This window comes from Hyaena hyaena, unplaced genomic scaffold (assembly GCF_003009895.1).
Source record: "Hyaena hyaena isolate Hyena2069 unplaced genomic scaffold, ASM300989v1 scaffold_11, whole genome shotgun sequence".
Classification (NCBI taxonomy): Eukaryota; Metazoa; Chordata; class Mammalia; order Carnivora; family Hyaenidae; genus Hyaena; species Hyaena hyaena.
In genome coordinates this window covers 1,093,642-1,112,892 of record NW_024080643.1, presented here as the reverse complement: position 1 = coordinate 1,112,892, position 19,251 = coordinate 1,093,642, and the positions used below count along the sequence as shown (strand labels likewise).

Here is a 19,251-nt window from a genome sequence, read left to right as displayed (position 1 = left end):
CACATTAGTACAAGACTGGAGTGTGATAGTTATGTGGTACCGGCCATACCTGTTTCTGGAATCTAGTGAAAGGAGAAATGCATGCTAGAATCCTAGGCAAGGTTTCTTGGAAAAAATGGAACATGAACCACACTTTGAGGAATGGGGTGGAGTTTTAATGAACTGTGTGAGAAGCAGGAATGCAGGTCTAAGCAAGGAGTGCATGAGTAAAGGTTCTTTAGCCCAGTTTGATGAAAGATGAGAATAAACACAGTAGGAAATCCAAGCACATAGGGAGTGTGGGGAAATATTTTCCAGGCTGAAAGCCAGACCCAGGTTTTTTAACTTGAGTTATAAGAAAGTAGAAATCCATCTGGGGATTTGAACAGAGAGGCAATCTGTAGAAAGACTCACTCTATAGGTATTTTGAAAGGAAAAGTGTGACCCAGAGAGGCCATTGGAACACCCGGATGGATTTCAAAGTCTGTTCGCCTGTAGACTCAGCTGGTCCAGGATCAAGCCGGCAGCTCTGCACACACAGGAACTCCTTGCCCTTAACCTTCCAGAGCTAGTCATTCTTAGGAACATTGAGTTATTGAGAGAAATAAATGAGATGTAGACTAGAATGCCAACTTATTTTTTAACAATACGAAATGTAACTGACAGGCAAACAAATGATAAGTCTGATAAATACGTATTTCTTTTTAGAGTCAAAAGTCTAGCTTTGTAAGAGGCTTTGATAAGAATGGAATCTGAGCCAGCAAGTTATGGTCTTTAGGTGTTCGGTGGCCTCAGAGCCTATATGTCCATGTGTCATCACCTCTCCAGCTAGAAATGCAATTGAGAAGACTTGTTTGATTGTCACTTGTTGTGGTGACTGCCTCTTCTTAGGCTCCTTTTGCATCTTCTCCAAGTGACCTCCTCGGCTCTGTCCCTGTAGGGGTTACTTTGCATATCTCTACCCTAACCTTATATGTGTTGATTATCATCTCAGAGGCTGGACTTATTTACTTTTTCTCCAATAAATTCTTGGTCGGAATGGCAGTTAGAAACCACCTCACTGTTCCTCCCAGGCATCTGGTATCTAACAGTAATACATTTGGGAAGGTAATAAGAGAAAATCCAGGAAGGTCAAGAAACTTCAGAAGTGATAAGTAAATGGATTGAAAGTCATGGCACTGGCTATTTTCCTCTTTCGCTTCCTCTGAGATCCAGGATTTCCCAGCATTACTTCTTCGGATTCACAGCCCTTCACCTTGGGACGCATAAAACTCTGTCCTTTCTAGTTGTTCTTCGGTAATCCGGGTGGGTTATGGCGTTGCGTTATGAAGTATGGCCTCTTAGGAAGCTAGATGTTCTGCAGTCACTGGTGCACGGGAAAAAGGCTGGAATGACGCCCTGTAAGTTAATTCTTTCTAATTTCTTTTAAAACAAGATGGGGTTTTGCTCAGGTCTCACACAAGTAGACAATGACATGTATTGAAGAACATCACATGTGAATGATACTTACCTTGGCCAGTCTCTATTAAATTGTACTGCAGAGTTGAAAAGGAGATAGAAAACTCCAGTGGCCTGTGTTAATTACATGTGGAAGAAAGAATACTTATTGAAGAAGTCAGAGCATGGCATCAGTGCTGCCTTCAAGGCATAATAACTGAAATGAAAAACAAAAGGTCAGTCTACCTCCCAAAGGAATTTTCCACAGAGCTATATTATGAATTTAGCCAGTCTTCACAGTATTAATATTGAAACCGAACGCAGCATTCACAAACAGTGCTATGAAAACAGCGCTGAAGACTTGGAGATGTCACCTTGTGGCTGATTCATTTTGAAATACAAAAGAAAATACTTCCCTATTAATACAGGGCTCTTCCATGTAGAATCAAACCCTAACCTGAACTCCCTGAGTTCATGTTATGAGTGAAAAGCAGTATTATTTCTAGGAAGAATGGAAAATTCCTTAACCCCTTTGTAATTTCGTGGGTGTGTCTGTATATCACTTTGAATTTCAGCAATTCACAACGAAAAGGATCTGGAAGTTTCTTCAAATAGCAGAATTCTCTAGGTTTCTTCTGTAATTCCCTGTATGGTTCTTTTGCTTAGCCTGGGAAAAGGTGGCCCAGCTTGTATTGTTGAATTTTTTTTATCTGCATTGACTCCAGGGCAGGCCAAAAAGATAGGAACAATTAGAAATTAGCTGGGAGTCTGTGGGCTTACGTGTATATATTTTTTTATTTCTCTGTGTGTTTTTATTTATGTGTTATTTTTTCACAATTAATTACTTTACTGCCAAGTTACTGTTTTGGTGGTAGAGTACAGTTCCATTTATCAATTCATTTATTTCAACAAATATGTGAGAGCCCAGTACACTCTTTCTTCTGATTCATCGTATCAGAGTCATGTAATCTTGGACACATGGATGTCTTTTTAAAGAGAAATCCAGTTGGGAAGACGGAGCCGATCAAAACACTTAGAAACTGCAGTGAAGTTTACAAAATCGTCATCAGTCCCCTGTGGCTGCTCAAGAACCCCTTCAGGGTGAGTCACAGACCAGAGGCAGGAACATGGCAAGGAAAAGAGAAGGGCCCCTGTGATAGGGGTGAGAGAAATAGCCTCAGGTGCTGTCTAGTGTCACACTTCTCAGGCTGTTGCCTTGGTATTCCCACATTCCTCCTCCTCCTTCTTCCTCTGCTCTCAGGAATTCTCCCAGCCAGCCCCGCCTGGCTCAGTTCTATCACATTGTTTTATCATTTCTTATTCACTTACTGACTTTCTAGGAGACTCTTAAACTCTTTGAAGGCAGAAATCACCTGCCTGGTATGTCTACCTGGTGCATAGTAGGAACTGAGTAAATATATGTTGTTTTGTATGAATTCCCTATGTCTCCATTTGTTGGGGTGAAAGCACCTCAGATTCACGCAACCTTCAGCTTTAAGTATGAGTAGGCTGTTCCATTGGTTTCTGACTTGAAGCTTAGGGAGCTAGCTGATGTCCAAGTGTAGAATCACATGGGCGATGCTAACAAAGAGTGGCATTTTCACTTCCTATTACCGCCAAGTTCACATGGGTAGCACCATCCACCTGAACAGATAACTCCCATTGACCAAGCATGTTAAAATAACAGTGTGGCAAGCTGGCTCAGGGCTTGGCCATACATCCAATTACTTGAAGTTAATGGAATGATTAGCAGTTGGTATACTTTGCCAGGCTTGTGTAGCTAGGAAAGATTAGTGGCAGCATTCACCACGAGACTGTGCACACCTTAGCATGGAGAGCCATGTGTGAGAAGAAATGTAGGCTTCAGTGCAGCAGACTTGCAGTGGCGTGTTTAGGGCTAGAGATAGAGGGGGAGAGTCAGATGTTTTATGGGTATAGCTCATCTCAGATTCCATCTGTGAATACAACGTACCACGCTAAAAGGAATAGAGAACTCAGTGTGCAAAAGAGAGGTACGTGACCAAATAAAAGAGGTGGCTAAGAAGACACAGCTGTTGGATGGGGCTTAGATGAATGTCCTCCAAGGGTCCATTTCCAGTTAAGCCTGTCATAGAGTAAACAGTAATTTTAGAGGAATGGCCTTTTAGACTTTGCGATTTCTGGATTGTATCACCGGGTTGGTTTGGATAATTAATACTGAGTTCTATTTTTAGACCTTTGGAGTGAAAGCAGGAGCTCGTGCTTGGCACCAGTTAGGAATTTTCCACTCATTCCCCATGTAGGGAAGCACTGATCTCACATTGGGCCATCAGAGGAGGCCATGCTCATATTTCAGTCATCCTACCGTATCATCGTGCTGGACTGGCTTAGGTTGGGGAGCAAGGGGGAATCATGGCATGAGATCCTTTCAAAGGGAGTCTTTGGGGCGCCCCTCCTCCTGTGTGTTCAACAGAACCCAAGGGCCTTGCAAGATCACTGTTGGAATCTGTTGAGCCATGATGGATGGAAGGGTAACTTTGAGGTAGGGAGGAGAGAGAATGGAAAGTTCCTTGAAGTTCGCTTCTTGCCTTAAGGAAGAGAGCGCCTGCAGTCCTCACTGCTGTTGACTCACTCCACTGCAGGGCAGCACGACGTCAGTCTGGCTTAGCTTGCAGAAAACAGAGAGTAACTTAATGGATGCAGAAAATTCATAAATCAGAAGAGTTGGTATCATTTCAAAAACAAGCACTTAAGAAGAAAGGGCTGTCGCCAATCCACACAGGCTGGCCTTAGCGGGCAGAGCTGGGCTGAGCCAGCATCTTCCGGAGGAATGTGTTAGTGGGGGTTAGAGACAGCTGATGGGGAAAAGCTCAGCAGCTACCCTCTCAGAAGCTACAGCCTCAGGTAGGCTGTACTGGAAATGTACTGTCATCTGACCAACAAATCCATACCATGGACAAATGCAGGTAGTCCCAGGGGTGGGATGGGGCATGAATGCACCAGGGAATTTCTTATTGAAAAAGTGGTGAGGAGCTGACACTGACCCTCTCAAAGTTAGTTATAGAAGCTGTGAAAATAAGTGCTCCTATCCAGTCTGAGGATTGGTGCCATTTGGATCTTGATGCTGGGTCTGTATAAGGATGGGGAGGAGGGGCAATCTCAATGTGTTAGCGCTTGGTGAGGAGTGCAGACTCTGGCTTCACCGCTTCCCAGCCAGGCGTGCACGGGATGGTTGCTTGGCCTGGAGCTAAGGTTCATCCTCCACACAGGAAAATAGGACCCAGGACCCCGTTGAGAGCATGTGAAGGACCAAATGAGGGAAAGGGCTTACCTAGTGCTGTGCCTCACATACGTAGTGTTTGGAAATGTTCACACTGATGTTAATGTTGTAATTAGCCAGACCTTACCAGAGTTTAGTTGTTTACCTTGACATTGAAGTCTTCAGGTTTGTTGCTAATGTTTGACAGCCGATCCTTCCTTGGCAATCCATCTGATGACTGTAGTGTGAAACTACAGTTACTTTTATAGGCTATGCTTGCGAAAGGTTGGGGGTGGAGTTGGGTTATCTTCCTCCATTCTTCCCCCATCACTGCCTCTCCAAATGGAGACAGTGCAGGGTCTGTGGTCTCACCCATCCCCTTCCTATCTCCCCTTCCATCTCTCTTCTGTTCCCATCTGTTCCCTTTCTTTTCTTCGTTCTTTTCTTTTATCCTGTCACTTTTGTTTGTCCTAAAGCAAAGATGATGGGTCAGGCCCGGCTGGCGGTGTTAGCGTTAGCTCTTCGTAAAAGTGATTCAGGTCTAAAGGTTGCCCATAATCTTTACCACAATCAGCACTGTCTCCTCACTGGGACTCCAAGCCACTCCTTCCCCAGATGTCTTATTCTCCTGTGGCTGGAAAGTGTGGGGTGACTTACTGTGATCTGAGAGATCCCTGGGCAGGGCACTGTTAACATCTGCCCAGGCCTTCTTATTGGTTTCTTGGATTTTGTTAAGTTCTTGTTCTTCACTGCCTAACCTCATCCAAGTCTTTGCAGCTAACAGCACTCTGACTATGAATACTTTAATAATGCTATTTGGGGACTGATAAGTACGGTACAGTTAACCCTTGAAGAACCAGCAATTGGAGTGCTCAACTCCTGCACAGTAGGAAATCTATGAATAACTTTTGACTCCCCAAAAACTTAACTACTAGTAACCCACTGTTGACCAGAAGCCTTACCAAGAACAGTTGATTAACACAGTTTGTATATTGTATTATATACTGTATTCTTTTTAAAGAAATTTTTTTTTTTACATTTATTTATTTTTGAGAGACAGAGACAGAGCACAAGTTGGGGAGGGCCAGAGAGAGAAGGAGATGCAGAATCCGAAGCAGGCTCCAGGCTCTGAGCTGTCAGCACAGAGCCCGACGCAGGGCTCGAACTCACAAACTGTGAGATCATGACCTGAGCCAAAGCCAGACGCTTAACTGACAGAGCCACCCAGGCACCCCTGTATTTTTATAATAAAGTAGGGAAAAGAAGACATTATTTAAAAATCACAAGGAAGAGAAAATACATTTACAGTACTATACCGTATTTATTGAAAAATATTTGAGGGGCACTTGGATGGCTTAGTCAGTTGAGTGTCCAACTCTTCGATTTCAGCTCAGGTCATGATCCCAGGGCTGTAGGATGGAGCCCTATGTTGAGCTCTGCACCGAGCATGGAGCCTGCTTGAGATTCTCTTTCTCTCTCCTCCACTCTGGCTCTCTGTCGCTCTCTCTGAAATAAATAAAATTTTTTAAAAATTTTTTATAAAAAGAAAACAATTCGAATGGGAGTGGACACACAGTTCAAACCAATGTTGTTCAAGAGTCAGCTTCAATTCTCTGGCTGTGCTTAGAAACCGAGGATTGGGGCGCCTGGGTGGCTTAGTCGGTTAAGCGTCCGACTTTTGCTCAGGTCATGATCTCGCAGTTCGTGGGTTCGAGCCCCGCATCGGGCTCTGTGCTGACTGCCAGCTCAGAGCCTGGAGCCTGTTTCAGTCTGTGACTCCCTCTCTCTCTGACCCTCCCCTGCTCACGCTGTCTCTCTCTCTCTCTCCTAGAAATAAATTTTAAAAAAACATTAAAAAAAAAAAAGAAACCGAGGATTAAAAATTAAATCCTTTTTTAAAAAGATATTATTTTTTTAAGTGTCTCTGCACCCAGTTTGAACTTAACAACCTCGAGATCAAGAGTTGCATGCTCTACCAACTGAGCCAGCCAGGTGTTGCTTGATAGTAGAATCAAGTTTACTTTTTTTCACTAGTTTAAGATTCTTTCAGGTTATATTTTAAAAATAAAATTTTAAAAAAGGCGGGGGGTCAGTCAGTTAAGCGTCTGACTTCAGCTCAAGTCATGATCTCACGGTTCGTGGGTTCAAGCCCCACATCGGGCTCTGTGCCGACAGCTAGCTCAGAGCCTGGAGCCTGCCTTCAGATTCTGTGTCTCCCTCTCTCTCTGGCCCTCCCCTGCTCATGCTGTCTCTCTCTATCTCTCAGAAATTAAAAAAAAATTTAAAAATTTAAAAAAATTTTAGAAATTTTTTCTTAAAAAAAGATTCTTTCAGGGTACCTACAGAAATTCAGCCACTCTGGAATTCCAGATTTTCTTAATTTGCAGTAACAAGTTGAACGTCAGCTGGCCACATGATGCTGTGTTAGAACAAGCAGAGAATCCCTGTGATCTGTCTGATTAGAACGCTTCCCCTGTTATTCATACTTCGAACTTTGAATAGATTCAGGGCAGAGCCAAGAAGGTATTTAAACAAAAACAAAAAATAGAGCATAAGAATATGCCATTTCTAAACATTTAGATCCTTAATATGGATAAGACTATAATATCTGTAGGATATTAGTCAGTTGCAAATAAAATGAAACAAACGAGTTCTAAGAACAACTAACACTTATAAAGAGTTTGCTGAGTGCCAGGTACCATTCTAAGTACTTAGCATATATTAACTTCTTTGGCCCTCATTATAACCTTGTTCAGTGGGCGTGGCATACAGGCAGCATCTCTTAGTGAATAGGAAACTATCTGCTCTCAGGTGTGATTTCGAACTTCAAGTTCAAGGAAGGCAAGGATGCTGTGGGCTGGGATGGGAGGAGAGAGCTTCATAATAAAATGGGGGCCCACTGTCCCTCAAAGATGTGTTATTGCTACACTATTCTTAAAAGAACCATGGGCTAATAACTGTTGATGCCTGTGACTAAAATAGCTCTCAGTTTATTATGCAAATAGTTTTATTTTGGTATTTTGAAATTATGACATTGTGTAGCAAATGCCCTTTGGATGACCTGAGGCCATCCGTCCCGTCAACCCAAAGTAGCGCCCGTGTTACCTAGATCTACGCACAAGATTGTGTGACAGCTACCTATCACCCCCCTCTATTTTGTCCTTTTTTTTTTAAATTGAGGTTTTTTCCTTCACTGCAAGTTTTGTGACTTCTTGAGGTAGGTTAACAGGTACTTCGGAGGTGCTGAAATCAAAGTCAAAAGAGGTTAACCAAGAAAGAACATTCACAAGCCCCTGATGATATTCATGCTTAGATATCTGGTACAAATTTTAGCTTCAATTCCCTTTTTGGAAATGTTTGCTTTGGGAGCACATTCTACCAAATGAAGAGACTTTCTCTGAAGGCCTACCTTTTCGGTGTCTCTAATGCGAAGAGAATTTATATAGCACACCTTTCCTAGTTATTATTAGTAACAATAAAATCATAACAAATGTCACTATTTCTGGGGACTCAATGGCCCAGATTACAAAGCCAGCATATCTCCAGATACCTCTCTGTTTTATGTCATAGAATATATATGATCTGAAAGCAGCTCAGTGGCCACGAAGATGGGGTCCTTGGCACTTAATAGTCCCTCACGTGGGACTTTTCCTCTGGTTCCTTCTGGTGATGTACGCAGCGCCACAAAACACCTGGAAACCTTAGGTTTTGGTGTCAATCTCATTACAAAGAAAAATGTTTCACGTTAAGCTTCCCGCTCATTACTCATTAGGTGGCCGACCATGTATGTATGGACAGAAGGGTAAGTGTAACAGGACAGTTGGTACAATTAGCATTCGCCCATCAGAGAAACGGGCATGGATGGCGTGGATGTTTTCATGCTCAAAGATCTCATACTGGTGATAATAATTAACATTGTGTAATAATGCGTAGCAGCTGATTACTGTGAGGACATGGACGTGCAAAGAAGGGATTGTAGAGTGACGTGCACAACAGTACAGTAGAGGGAAAAGCACCATGGGGTATTATTATTATATTTCAAGCTTTGTGATTTGAATGTGATACAAATGAATGAGTTGGATGTGGCTTTGTGATTTTTTTTTCCTATGCTTATATAATGAGAAAATTATCTCCTTCAGGGCGAGACTTGTAAATATTTGCTTAATACGGTTCATTAATTAAACATGTCACAGTGCTTATCTAGCATAAAACTAGGGGACTCTCGGTATCCGTTTTGTTTTTTTTCAGAATGAAAGTGCCCTTGTGAAAGAAAAAGAGCTGTCAATCGAACTTGCAAACATCAGGGATGAACTTGGTAAGTAGGGCATTGAAAACGAGGCCCCTAAAGAATGTCTTTTCCTGATACCTGTGAACGTGTAACAAAAGCCATTATGTCTCCTGTAATAAGCCAGGCCAGAGCTGCCTGGAACAATGAAGGCTCTCACCCAGCGCCGTGGTGGGTTGCTGCGGCCTTGCAGGGACCCATAATTCTTACATCTCTGTCATTATAAAGACAGCTTCGTAACAGTTCACAGTGGAACTAATCTGGCCTCGACTCCGTTCTTCACAGATGGTGACACATACAGCCGTCTGCGTTGTGTGCTGCGACCCGAGCCCTTCCATCTTGGTCTCCCCCACCCCCACCCCAAGGCAGGCAGAGCTCCAAAGGAAGCAACACAGCTTTGCTGGGTAACTTGAGGCTCTCCCTCCAGTAGATCTCTGCAGACATTACAAGGCTCGCTGCCACCATCCCCCTTGCCATGAAACACTCTATGATACAGAACAAGACCAGAAACACAAGCCTGGGTGGATTAAACGTGCTAGGGTCCATGTTGAAACTCCCACTCATCTTTGGCCAATAAAATGGTGTTGCTCAGTCTGAACCGTAGAGACTTGGCAAACGATAGGATGATCCCCAAACCCGGGGCTGTCGTGGAGATGGATGGACGTCCACACTCTAGGCCAAAGATCAGACTGTGTATTTTCCATGTTCTGATTTCTCCATTTCAGTTCTCTCTTGAGGTTCTGTTACTGTGCTCCCCCGGGTATCCATCAGTAATTACCATTAGCCTGGCCTTCCCCTTGGCCTGCTGTCTTCCCTTTACCAGGAGCGTGTCTCCTCTATCCATTGTGGTCCTGGGGATGGGGGCAGTCTGCCAAGGGCGGTGTGGCTCCCTCCGTGAGTGAAGGGACTTGCACAGTCACGGCCACCCCTGGCGTGTGGCACAGCACCTTTCCTTCCGGCAGGCAGTGCAGATAGGCACGGAAGCTGAAGACCAGCCTTCCCTGGGGAACATGGGCCCTGCGGACGGGCAGTGCAGAGTGATTTCCAGACACACTACCCTCCTCGCCCCCTTTATATTTTTCCTTTTTGTTTAATTGAGGGTTTTTTCCTTCACTGTGAGTTTTGTGATTTCTTTCATCATTGAGGTATGTCAACAGTGGGCTTTTCTCCCCTCTAAGGCACCTGTGGAAGAGCAGAACAAAACAGTTCCTCCTTCCCAGCCTCACCTGTGTGTGATCCTGAGCAGCGAGACTGCCTCCCCCTCCCCGCCCCGTGGTCAGGACACATACCCCTGACCATCCCTGACTGGATGAGGACCTCCAGTGCATGAACCCCCTAGAGTAGGTCTTCTGAGAGAGGCCAGCCAAAGGCACAATTGTTGTGTTTGTAAGAGGGGCTCCTGGGAAGCCACAGGCCACAAGTATGCGTGAAATGGATGGGTTTTTAAGCTTTTTTTGCGTGGAGGGGAGGAAGAGATAGCACGAGCGTGCGTGCACATGGAGGGGGAGGGACACAGAATCCTCAGCAGGCTCTGTGCTCAGCGCAGAGCCCAACGTGGGGCTTTGCCTCACATCCATGAGATAATGACCTGAGCTGAAATCAACAGTCAAGACGCTTCACCGACTGAGCCGTCCGGGGGCCCCCAGTTGGATGAGTTTTTAGATTGTTCTGAGAGTGAATGGTTCTGAGCATGGGCTTTGCAAGCCGGTGACACAGGTTCTGGTAGGGCCAGTTGGCTTACCTCTGCCTCCCTCCAGTGCCCTTTCTTAAAAAGGAAGGTCGGTTAAAGAAGATAATGCTGATAAAGCAGCCTGCAAAGGAGACTCTCATAATAAGGTGTGTAGCACCTTGAATCAGAAAATAGAGGACAAAACCTTGCGTTGTAGCCTGAATTCCTCCCCGGAGGGATGTCTGCACCCCCGTGGGCGAGCTTTGCATCTGGGGCGTATACCCTGACCCAACTAGAGAGGGCGTGCCAAATCCAATGCCGCTGCCCTCTGTCCTTTCCCAGAGCTTCTGAACGCGGCAGGAACCAAGCAAGAATTACACTGAGTTTTTGTGTTCTGGCCTTATTTGATGTCTGCATTACTGCTAAGAATAGAACCAGAAATCAGCTGCCAAATGGATACACTGGGGGGAGAGGAGAGGGCAGAGGCCTTGGCGGCCCCAAGGCGGGGGCCATGCTGCCCAGCGTTCGGCCCAGCGGACGCTTTAGGAGCAAGCACCTGAGCCACTGGAGAGCCTGCATTTGCGGGAGAAGGTGGACAGTACACTGTGTGGGTCTACTGTTAACTGTGAAGGCCACAGGGTCTAGCCGGCAAGGAGCTCCCCTAAAGGGAAAAGAATTAAGTTTATAAAGCAGACTTTCTAATGATCATCTAGAAAGAGAGATGGTGATCCTTTCTCCTTCCCAGCACCCCTACCCTTATTTAGACCCCTGTTCATGGAGTCACATGAGGACGCCTGGAGCGGGGCTCTGGGGGGCCATGAGGGGCGGGGGGTGAGCTAGAATTTTCACATGCTGTGAATCCAGACCTGGAAAAGGAAGAAGGTGCAAAAAATCAGAAGAGTTCAGCAGCATTTACTGCATATCCCAGAACAGGGCTGGCCTGCTCCCCAAATCTAAAAACTGCTGCTCAGACTTTTCATATGTGTTAAAATGCTGCCCTGAAATCTATCAGCATCTGCTCGTGAGTACCCATCAGTTGTTTACATCCTTGCTGTGAAGAAATGCAGTCAAAGGCTCCTAGCATCTAGCCAGAATCCTCTTAGCCCGGGTTCTCAGCCCTGGTGCATATTAGAATCACCTGCAGTGCTTGTTAAACTAACAGTTCCTGGTACCTCTAAGGCGACAGAATCAAAATATTTGAGGTTGGGGCCTAGGCTTTTTTCTTCTTATTATTATAAATATGTATTCATTTTGGAGAGAGAAAGCATGAGCAAGGAAGGGGCATGAGCAGAGAGAGGGGACAGAGGATCTGAAGCAGACTCTGCACTGACAACAGCCAGACCAGTGCGGGGCTTGAACTCCCGAACCGTGAGATCATGACCTGAGCTGAAGTCAGATGCTCAACCAACTGAGCCACCCAGGCACACACCACCCGCCCCCAGGCTTTCTTTTAATTTAATTCCCAGATGTTCGTGAAGTACAGTGAAATTTGAGAACCAGTGAACTACATAGAAAGAATGGGGATTTTGATTTGGGTCGGCGATAAGGAGGGGGTAGGTCTGGGAGCATGGGGTCCCCTAGTTGAGTGCTGTGGGCAGCCTGAGAGCCCAGAGAGAAAAGCCCAGGAGGGAGCGGAAAGGGTGCAGAAAGGAAAGATTCAGAGGACAAATTCCACCTGCTCTGAAATTCTCCATAGAGCTGGCCTGTCTCCCAGAAAAAGGGAAGGAATGTCGTCTTCCTTCCTTCACCTTCGCCTGTCAGGCTGTAGGGCTGTCAGTCTCTGAGTCCACTACCAGCTGAGTTAGACGGGCTTTCGGGAACCAGCCACAGAAACTAATCCCCTGGTGTGTTTGCTGACACGCTTCATATTTACCATACGTTCCCAACTGTGACATGTCTGGTGGAAGGAGCTACAGCAGAATATCATAGAAGACGTATATTTTGAATGGTATCCCAGAGATTTAAAAAAATTTTTTCTTAACATTTATTTATTATTGAGAAACAGAGAGACAGAGCATGAGAAGGGGAGGGGCAGAGAGAAGAGGAGACACAGAATCGGAAGCAGGCTCCAGGCTCTGAGCTGTCAGCACAGAGCCCGACGAGGGGCTTGAACACAAACCGTGAGATCATGACCTGAGCTGAAGTCAGACGCTTAACAAACTGAGCCACCCAGGTGCCGCCAATCAGAGATTTTGATGTGTGTTACCCACTCTAATGGAAAATCCTGATTATAATTGTTTTTAAGTAGATCTTGCTGGCAGTTGATTTACAAGTAAACTTTGAGGGGCGCCTGGGTGGCTCAGCCAGTTAAGCATCTGACTTCAGCTTAGGGCATGATCTCATGGTTCATGGGTTCGAGCCCCGCATCGGGCTCTGTGCTGACAGGTAGCTTAGAGCCTGGAGCCTGCTTCTGATTCTGTATCTCCCTCTCTCTCTGACCCTCTCCTGTTCACACTCTCTCTCTCTCTCTGTCTCTCTCTCTCTCTCTCCCAGAAATAAAAAAAAAAAAAAAACATTAAAAAATTTAAAAAAACAAAAAACAAGTAAACTTTGAGAACATCTCCTACCGAGCACCTACTGATGCCTGCTGGCCCACTGCACATGGACAGATGCCATGGCCGTTTTGGGGCATTGCCCACTCCACACACCTGTGGAAAGAAAAACTACTTTTTTCCTCTCTCCATGTATCAAAAAAACTTTTCACAATGATCATTTAATAGTGATAAAGCATTTAATCATGCTGGCACATTAGAAGAAGCCACTCCTCTCCTTTGAGCACTTAGATTTGCCCCAGGGTGTTTTTTTTTTTTTTGCTATTATTTGCAGTATTATGCAAATTATTTGTTTCCTCTTGTGTCATTTTCTTGGAAATATAGTCTCAGAATGTGGACAAATAATTCAGTTAGAATTTCGCATTTGTTCCAAATTCATCTGTATGTGAATGATCCTTGATTTTTATTCTATAAATCAAGATAAAAGATCATGGTGGATTTAATCTCAATGTAGAAAAAGAAATTCCATCAATATTTCTCTCTCCCCAATCCCTCTCTCTCTCTCTCTCTCTCTCACACACACACACACACACACACACACACATACACACACACATCTGAGACACATAATACCCAATTATATATTGGGTATTATATATATATACTATATATATATAATAATACCAGGGTGTAGTTCTGGATGGAGCATTTTGTGGCCTAGGAGGCACGTCCCTGTGGAGTGGCTAAAATGGTCATCATCTGTGTTATGTCATATGCAGATGTGGAGACAGGGATCTCTGGTCATCTGCTTGATAGCTTCTCATGCTCAAGTCACCCTTCAGGGACAATGGCTCTTACCTTGTGTTTGGAGTTGGCCTTAATTGGGTCTGTCCTTGGAAAAGCCAAGCTACAGTGATTGTGGGATAAAGGACATTTTAGATTTCCAGGAAATCAGCACCACATCCACGGGGAGGGTGAACAAAGATGCTAGAAATAGATCTAATATTTAATTTTTTTAATCACATTTTTTTTAAATTTCCAGAAAATGTAGTTCTTAAAATATGAGCCTCAACATTTGGATGGAGTGCCATTCTCAAGATTTGGAAGTCAGATATTGAATTATCAAGAGGTCATGCTTATATTTGTAAATGCTGATATGGGTTTATACGATGTCCCTCCTAGAAGCCGATTATTTTCTTTTTAGACCTTAGGCTTCAAGCTGTTGACTGCCCGCAGGGGGCTATTCATGGACCTCTATCTTATTAGGAAAACTGAGCCTTAAAAAAGTATGAATTAAAAAAAATATATATCTGAATTAGATGAGCTCCACCAAAGAGAAAAACATAGGCAGCGCACCGCTGTAGCTAAATGGAGCCTTCTGGTTCACACTCCCAGGTGCGCTGATGCTCTCCCAGCCAGCCCACGAGTCCTCTTAAGATAAACTTGCAGACTCAGCTGGACCACCACTAGCCCCACTGCACACCGTCCCCCAGATTCCTGCCTCGGGTGTGCTCAAAGCTGTACTGTCTGATCTGGTGTGAAATCACCTCTCATCTTCAAGGTTCTCCGTCAGGCCAGCTGCCGCTCTTCTGGCCTTCTTCCCCCGCCCCTGCCCGCAGCCTCTCAGGCTGATGGACGGAGCTGCGTCTGCTTCTGCGTGTGTCTTCCATCACTTTCTCTTAGACCCTCCTCTCTTGACCTTGTTACAACATCTCTTCTAACCGTCCCTGTCCCAAGCCAGGCACTTGGATTTTATCTTTCTGCCAGCCTCAGACTTAAGACGGGCTTTACTTTTTTTCTTCTCTCTTGAACACTTTCAAAAATACTTCACATGAAACAAAGTTTGAAAACAGCAAGCAGCGTTTAACACAGCAGTCATTCTGGCAGCGTTTCTCAGGTATACAGACAGCTAAATTATTAAATCCACATTTTGATTAAAGTCAGCTTATTGAAACAAAGAAAATTACTTGAATGTTTCCTATAATATAAAAAAAGAAGACACTAAAGAATTCTGAGAACTTTGATACAAGAGTATATATATATATATGTGTGTATATATACACATATACATATTTGTATATATATATATATAGTCTAAGTTTGTGACAGTAAGCACTGAATTGTTATTTATTATGCTCTTAAGTTCCTAACTAGAATAAAATGTTCAATTTATTTTCATTTATAACTAGCAACACACACATACATATACACACCACTGGAACTGTATTTGTAAGATGATTTTACCTTTTAAGGTTATATATAAAATGTCTTCCAGTTTTATGATCATAAGTCCTTATATTTATATAGTGCTTGTACTTACCAAGCTCTGTTATAGGATGTGTCTTACTTGTTTATTCAGATGACTCAACTAAGTAGGTGTTGGTATCTTTATTCTATAGGAAATTGAGGTTCTGAAAGATTAAGTGACTCCGCTAAGCACATACAGCTGGCTTGGGCAGACTCAGGTCTTGGGCCCAAACCTGGAATTCTATACATAGTGTATAAGTTTACCATGGCTTCCCAAACCCCACCACCTTTTTTTTTTTTTTTGGTAATTTTTAATTTGAAATATCAGATAAAGTAAAATAGCTGCTTCTCCCAATTCCATACTTTCCCACAAAACCATAATAGATGTTAGTATGAATCTGTCAAAACATTGATTACAATATAATTAATTACACAACACAGTGCGATGGTAATTGGCCCCAGGCTATATCCATTAGGATTGTGCTCAGGACAAATAACAGACTTCCCCCAAAATGTTAACTTAATCATAGTAGGGTTTTATTTCTCTCGTGTAAAAGTCAGGAGGTGAGCACCCAGGGACAAGTATGGCTTTGCTCTACAAAGTCTGCAGGGGACCCAGGCCTCTGACAGCTGAGCATTCTACCACTTCAAGATGGAGGCCCTTTTCTCATGGCCCAGTGTGGTGCCTGCTGCTACTGTCACCATATCTATAGTCCAGGCAGTAGGATGGCAGGAGGAATGAAAAAAGAAACAGAGAGAGTGGGTCAGCTCCCTTTGGGGGAAAGTTTCCAGATTTACACTGCAGTTTATATCTCACTGGCCAAAACTAAGTTCCAAGGCAAACCTCGCCACGACATAGACTGGGAAAGGTGCTTTTTTTTTTCTTGGTTACCTTGCCCAGATATTATTACTCTGAAAGAAGGGCAGAATGTATATTGGGGGCTATTAGCAGCCTGTGCTCTGGGGCCCTAATTGCCTCCATCAGTAAGATGGGGAGAATAGTCCTGTCACAGTAGGCAAGTGAGAGCCGAGGATCTAGCAAAATACTTGGCAGAGTCGTGGGGGCTCAGTGTGTTATAATTACCTTAAATGTCAGATTGGATTCTGTCTTCCTTCCTCTCACAGCTTTAAAAAGACCCAAGTCACAATGCAAAACCAAGAAGATATCTCAGAAAAAATAACTAATCTCAGGATCACAAAAATATAATGCACATTTTCTGATTTATAAAAATATCTCCTCTAAGCACACCAATTAGAAGACAGTTTTGTCAGATTGGATAAAAAAAAAAAAGTAAGGCACAACTTTGTGCTGCTTAAAAGAAACCTATTTCAAATATAAAGACATAAATGACTTAAAAGAAAAAGGATGGGAGGGGCGCCTGGGCAGCTTGGTCTATTGAGCACCAGTCTTGATTTTAGAATAGTTGATGATCCCAAGGTTGTGAGATCGAGCCCAGGGTCTGCCCCATGCCAAACATGGGGTCTTCTTGGGATTCTCTCTTTCTCTCTCTCTGTCTCAGTCTCCTTCTCTCTGCCTCTCTCTCTCAAATATAAACAAATAAACTTTAAAAATGAAAGTAAACATATGGGGAAAAGATATGCTATGCTAACACTAATGAAAAGAAATTTGGAGTGTTGGAGTATCTATGTTAATATCATACAAAGTAACCTTCAGACCAGTAGTAGTATCAGGAGACAGTGATAAAGGAGTAGCTCACCAAGAACACATAATAATACTACATCTATATGTACCTAACAATTGAGCTTCAAGTAACATGGAACAAAAATGGATAAAACTCAGAGGAGACACAGACAAATCCACATTTAAGTTTAGAGACTTCCCTCTTCTCTCAGTATCATTAGAACAAGGAGACCGAAAAGCAGAAGGGATATGGAAGACCTGAACAACACTGTCAACCAACTTGACCTAACTGACTTTAATAGAACATTCCATCCGAGAAGCAGAGTATACATTCTTTTCAAAGATACATGGAATATTGAGCAACATAGAACATATTCAAAATGTTAACATAAAACAACAAACATGAAAGAATCAAAACCATACAAAATGTTTTGGACTATAGCCGAATTAGGCTATAAACCAAACATGAAGATATCCAGGAAAACTCCAAACATTTAGAAATTAAACAGCATACATCTAACCAACACACAGGTTAAAAGACAAAGCCACAAAGTATATTAGAAAATATATTGAACTCAGTGAAAATAAAAATACAGCATATCAAAATCTTTGGGATACAAAATTCTCTCTGAATTGCAGAGTTGGTATCTTATTCAATTTGCTTGACAACTTGGAGGAGACCCAGTGTGTACTGTCACTGTCCTCGGCTCTCTGGCAGGAAGGTGACGGTGTTATTTGAAAGAAGGTTTGATCTAGTAAGTTTAATCTGCTGTCAGATTGAGCATGACGGTATAGCATCAGATATACTACTTTCTCTGCAAATGGACCATTCAGCATGACTGGGTTCTGGAATTACACACCCCTTTGATAGGGAAATGATATTGGGTCTGAGCTGGGAAAAATTCATACCAGTGATGTCAGCTGCCATGATTAGATTTTATTCTAGTAAATGTCATTTTAGTTTTCTATCACAAACAGGTGCTTACCAATGCACAGTGGTGCCAAAACCACAGACTCCCTTAAATGTACCAGAGACTGGGTTTGGTTGCCATGAAAAATACATTATCAGCTACAATTTTACCAAACTGCCGCTTTCTCTGAGACCATGATTTATTCCAGTGGGCAGCAACACATTTTTCGATATTTATAAAATACTTTTAAGTCAATATGCATAGCGCACTCTAGTTATTTTATGTGGTGGTGTCTGTTTTGTGACTCCCTAAAATGTATACTAGTTTATGAATAAAGATAATTTTCTTTCCTGATATGTGCTAATATTTTTAAATCTGTAGGTTTCATCCTTAGCTAACCTGAACTGACTGATTAGAATAGATCAGGATTCCAAGGACCGCCCCTAAACGACCCTGAGGACCAGAAGCTTCTTGAAATTCAGAATCTGCTGTTGCCATATATCTATAAATGTAAAATAAAAGATAAATCTAATATTTATAAGTCCAATATTTAAAGTGGCATGTGGTTTACAAAGCCCTTTCATGTATTATTTCATTTGATCCTGACAGTAACCCTAGGAGATAGTAAGGTACATAACAACACTACTGTTTTAACAGTGGATAAACATTGCCTGTAAAAAGTAAAAGCAACCCCAAATCACGTAACTGTAAGGAAGAGCAGAGCTGGGTCTTCTTGTCTTATCACGATCGTAGCATGTTGCCTTTGTGTTGTAAGATCTCAACTGGTATCGAGGGAAGATAATTTAAAAAAAAAAAAAAAAAAAACAGAAAGACATAACATGCTATAGATTTAACCTGAAAGTTGCTGAAGAGCATTTTGCAAAATATGTGTTTTAAATGACCGTCACATACAGTTTCAGCGAGCATAACCACTTCTCGCTTGTGAATGTCTCATACATGGATTCCCTCTTCTTTCACTTTGTATCTTGTACCCTGGCTCAGGGCTTAGCATGGTCAATGTGGACCACTCACTGCTTCACCTTATGAACTTGAGTGTCCTCAGGAGGGGTACCCATTAGTGTGCTAGGATTAGAAGAGGAATGTGGCATGGTCTCTGACTTTGGGGAACCCCTGTGTATTGGAAAGACAGACATAAGCAGATAATTAAAACTCAGTGTACTGACTAAGGTGCTAGAGGTCTGGGAGCTCAGAACAGGGGTTGTAACCCAGGTAGGAATCCAGGGAAGGCTTTTAGGGATAAAACAGCTGAGCTGCATTAAAGAAAATTAAGGAGTCAGTGAAGAAGTGATTCTTCCATGTAGCTGATCAATTACAGAAACAGCATTATGCC

General features: G+C 43.1%; 1 protein-coding gene across 4 annotated transcripts in view; it reads left to right on the top strand.

Moving 5' to 3' along the window:
* The window catches only part of MTUS2 (microtubule associated scaffold protein 2), a 350,179-nt gene that overhangs the window by 283,602 nt on the left and 47,326 nt on the right, over positions 1-19,251 (top strand). For all 4 annotated transcript variants that reach the window (XM_039255683.1, XM_039255679.1, XM_039255682.1 and 1 more), the window contains one exon: positions 8,903-8,969. In XM_039255683.1, coding sequence (XP_039111614.1) covers positions 8,903-8,969 — 67 coding nt within the window. The remainder of the gene's footprint in view (positions 1-8,902; positions 8,970-19,251) is intronic.